Source organism: Cynara cardunculus, assembly GCF_001531365.2.
Source record: "Cynara cardunculus var. scolymus isolate 2C chromosome LG 16, CcrdV1, whole genome shotgun sequence".
NCBI classification, from domain to species: Eukaryota; Viridiplantae; Streptophyta; class Magnoliopsida; order Asterales; family Asteraceae; genus Cynara; species Cynara cardunculus.
This window is the reverse complement of record NC_037543.1, coordinates 917,977-922,600: the sequence shown is the minus strand read 5'-3', so window position 1 is coordinate 922,600 and position 4,624 is coordinate 917,977. Positions and strand designations below refer to the sequence as shown.

The 4,624-nt window shown below is 31.3% G+C and overlaps 1 protein-coding gene across 1 annotated transcript; it reads right to left on the bottom strand.

Annotated features, from left to right (window-relative positions):
- Window positions 1-2,566: 2,566 nt before the first annotated feature.
- On the bottom strand, window positions 2,567-4,248 carry LOC112499660 (cytochrome P450 76C1-like). Its single transcript, XM_025102983.1, has 2 exons — window positions 3,292-4,248; window positions 2,567-3,187 (listed from the first exon to the last, which is right to left on the bottom strand). The coding sequence occupies exons 1-2, from the start codon at window positions 4,246-4,248 to the stop codon at window positions 2,567-2,569; spliced, it is 1,578 nt and encodes a 525-aa protein (XP_024958751.1).
- Window positions 4,249-4,624: the final 376 nt, after the last annotated feature.

Below are 4,624 nucleotides of genomic sequence, written 5' to 3'. Positions count from 1 at the left end.
ATAATAAATTGTAATATATAAAATCAAAAATATAAAATAATAAAATAACATAAAAATAATAAAATAATATATATTTTTTTAATATCAATATATAAAATAAAACAAAATTAATAAAATATAAATATATAATTAAATGAGTTGATGTTTATGACAAAAAATGATCGGCACAATTTTCAAGGCAATCACCACATACTAAAGGGGTGTCATTATCACTCCCCCTTTTTTGACTGTCAAGTTAATGCATCTACTAAATCATTTAAAATAATATTTATTTTTATATATTTTTCTTTAAAAACATGAACTTAGGAGTGATAGGACATATTTTGTCTTAAAAGAAAAAAGTTATTGTTTAATTTTTTATGTTTATTAAATTAAAGTTATTGAAGGTAAGCTAATCATTTAAAATAATTAATATTATTTTTTAAAATAAAATAAAATGGTAAATTAGTAATTTAATAATTCCATTTTGTATTTAATTAAATTATTTAATATATATATATCTCTCTCTCTCTCTCTCTCCACATTTAACAACTCTCTATCTATTTCGCATTTCCAATTTGTATCACCAAAATTAACATTTGGTGGTTGTGAACACGTTGAAAGCAGTGGGTATCAACATGTGTACAATAGGTATCATAACGTTGGTGTTGTGAACACATTATAAACGATGGATATCACAACGGGTATCACAACAGATATCACCATGTATATAATGGGTATCACAATGTTGGTGTGTGGACACATTGTAAACAAGGTGTATCACAGTGAATATCAACGTCCATACAATGGGTATCACATGTATACAATGTGTATATTGTATGTATATTGGGTAACATAAGTGAAGATCGTTTGTATGTACTTTTTTTAAATGAAAATGTCAAGGTTTGTTTGAATAATGTTCGTCAAAGAGAGAAGAAAGGGGATTTCTAAAATACCATTGTATTAAAATTTTAAGTCAACAAAATTATCAAATTATTATGTCCTTATTTATCATTTGATTTGTGGTTGAGATTAGATATCATGATTATCACAAATTATTAAGTTCTCTATTGAATGACTCGCTATATATTCTTTATTTGAGGATATATATATATATATATATATATATATATATATATATAATTGAGAACCGTTGCATCATATGCTATTTCACATAATTTTCTTCCATCCACAACTTAGATTTAGAGTGTTGATTAACATATATTTCTTTAACAATGTGTTTATTAATTTCACATATATTTGTTTGTTTCACAATGTGAAACAAACACATTGTAAAACTAATATATATTAATCAAACGATATGTATAATATTTTATTACATATACTTATAAAATATAAAATGATACATTATCATATGATATTCATATATAAAACATAACCATCTAAAAACATTTCACTATAGAAAACTTTGGTTTATAACTCTGGAAAATGTCGAAGTCTTCCAATATACTGTTTTATAAGACCTAAATTTATAGAACAAACAAATAAAGTGTTATACTCAAAAGTGTTATAATAATTTATACGATATTTTTAGGCGTTTTAACCAACTTTTTAGAATAATTTTATAATAAAGCATCGTATTAGTTATTTTATAGGACACTATTTATAAAATGTCCTATTAAAGATTGTGTTCACGGGACATTTATCAAAAGTGTCATATAAAAGAGTGAATAAACCGCTTTACATTAAAAAATCTGTTAAGACACCAAAAAACGTGATATAAATTTATTGTTAACACTTTTAAATGGTACATTTATTGTCTAATCCTATAAACTTTAGTAATATAAAGTGATCTCTTCAAATACGTAGATATTATTGGTGTCATAAAAACCCAATCATTTTTGTAGATATTCTTTTGAAGAAAAGGGTTACAGGACTTGTTTAGTAGCATTGCCACATGAACGTTTCGTTTTTTATAAATTTAATGTTAATATTTGGTTTTTTTTTATAAATTTAATGTTAATATTAATGAATATTAAAAAATAAAAAATATAATTATAGAAATTTTTTATTTAATATGTATAAATAGATTAAAGCTATACAAAACATTAAAAAAAATTATTTTCAATGTAAAACTATAAATATTAATTCAAAAACATGTTAAGTTAGAATTAAAAAAAAATATTTCTCTAATTGATGAATTTAACTTTGTAATAATCATTTAATTAATAAAGTATTTGGTATTAAGATATAGTAAATAACATTTAATTGTAATTTGATGGGGTGTTTTTGAGGATATATTTGATTGTAATTTATTAGATATATTTGTTTATTTATCTACAAGCTAGAAATCGATATGCAATAAATATAAAAAATCAAAATTATAAATAATGACGATTTATTTCGTCAACTTTATTAAACTGTGTTCCCGTAATAAATGTGTTCTCGATTAAACATCCATCTATGTATATATAATATATATATATATATATATATATATTTTGTAAAACAATAGGTTTCATAAGCATACAACTCGTAAAATTGCCCACCTTCAACCTGATAGTAAGCATAAAAGTCCAATTTATTGTATTAATTGCAAATATAGTGACGGATGTTGATGTGGCGATCACATGTAGAGACTTGCATCCGATAATCTTGGAGACGGTATAGCGATTAATGGTTTCTTTTTCTTGATCACGATGCCAAACTCTTCTGAAAGGTCGAAATCTTCTTCTTCCGGCAACCTCCACTCGAACGAATGGAAGAAGGATGCAACGATATACATCAACATCTTCTCCCCCAGAAGTGCTCCTGGGCATATCCTTCTCCCTGCTCCAAACGGGAAAAACTTCAAATTGTTTCCTTTGTAATCCCATTTCTCCTTCAAGAACCTTTCAGGGATGAACTCCAGTGGGTCCGTCCAGTTCTCGGGATCACGCTGGATCGCCCAAGCGTTCATGATCACGATGGTACCCTTGGGAACAGTGTAACCACCCACTGTGCAAGTTTCACTTGGGCATCTAGGGAGGAAGAGGGGAGCTGGAGGTAGTAACCTGAATGTTTCCTTGATAACGGCGTCCAAATATGTTAATTTGGACAAATGAGATTCTTCAACCACGTTATTCATGCCGATAACTTCTGTCAGTTCTCCTTGAATCTTTGCCAATAGCTTTGGTTTGTATAAGATATGTGCCATCACCCATTCGACCATGGTTGATGCTGTGTCTGTTGCTGCAACCAAGATGTTCTGTCATAACAACTAATTGTAAGTTCCAAGTGTCATCAACTAAAAATAATAGCAATTAATATATAATCAAAATCGAAACAGGAAGCAAGTGGTATAAATATTACTATTAGTAGAGCCTTTATTTCATTGATATCAACTATCGATGTTGGATCATCCATTTCATCAAGTAAGATCTGCAGAAAGTCCTTTCCATCTTTCTCCATTTTGCTGGAGTTAGCATTGATTCGTCCGCGGATGATGTGATCAAAAACCTTATCAACTTGTTCCCTTTGCTTCTCCATGTCTCGCTGCTTTCCCTGTAGATCAAACCGCTTTAACATGGGGATGAGATCAGAGATGTTTGGTGCTGCCAATAACTCCATAATCTTGTCCGTCACTTGTTGAAACCCATCTCCAACATCGCTGGAATCATCAGACCCTTTGCTAGAACCCCATAACATGCTTGTTACGACCTTCATCTCGGTGTCATAAGCAACTTTGTTGATGTCGATTTTTGTTCCTATCCTCCCATAAACGTCCTTTACTGTTTTTCTCACTTCCCTGGTTCGCAAAACCCGAGAAGCATCAATATTCGTGTTGCTTAACACTTGGCTCACCAACAGTCTACGCATATCAACCCAGTGTTTGTGGTTGGAAAATGAGACGCCGAGGCCGCCATAAGAGATGGCTCTGGCCGTGAGGTGTGGATTGCGGTTCGCAAAGGTTTGGTCGAGTTCACGAGTCACAACCTTTATTAGATCTATGTTGTTGAGCACAACGTGAAGCTTAGTTCCGAGGCGAAGGCTGAAGATGGGGCCGTATTTGTGAGACATCTGGGTGAATGTTTCATGCAAGTTGGGGTTGAGAAACGGGAGGTAGCCCAGAAGTGGTAAGCCATAGGGGCCTGGAGGCAAAGGAGGAGTGAAGCTGGCGGACGTCCGCTTGTACCATAGAAGTAGTAGTGTTGGAAGGGAAATGGTGAGAATGGTGCGAACAAGATAGCCTTGTTGGTTGTCGACTTCGCACCACCATGACCAAAAGGAGATGAAGGTAAGGTAAAGCTTGTCTCCAAGTTGTGACATCGTCTTAATTTGTTTGAGATGGTTTGTATAACTTGGGAAGAGCCCCTACGTGCTATATAGTAATAGTAGTATGGGTAAAGGAATTAAACATATGGCTTCGGATCTTGGAAGTGTCACATCTTTTGACTCTCAAATTAATATATATGGCTTCGGATGTTGGAAGTGTCACATCTTTCGATTGTCAAATGAATACATTTATTAAATGATAATTTCCATTTATTTCTAGAGAAATTTATAAAAATAACCATTTTATACAATCTTTTGTCACAAAATAACCAATTTTTAGAGGTTTTACGTTTTTGACTACCCAGATCTACCCACGTGCTTCACCGTTTGAATTCGTATAACTAATTGCGGATAAATATAATCAAATAGA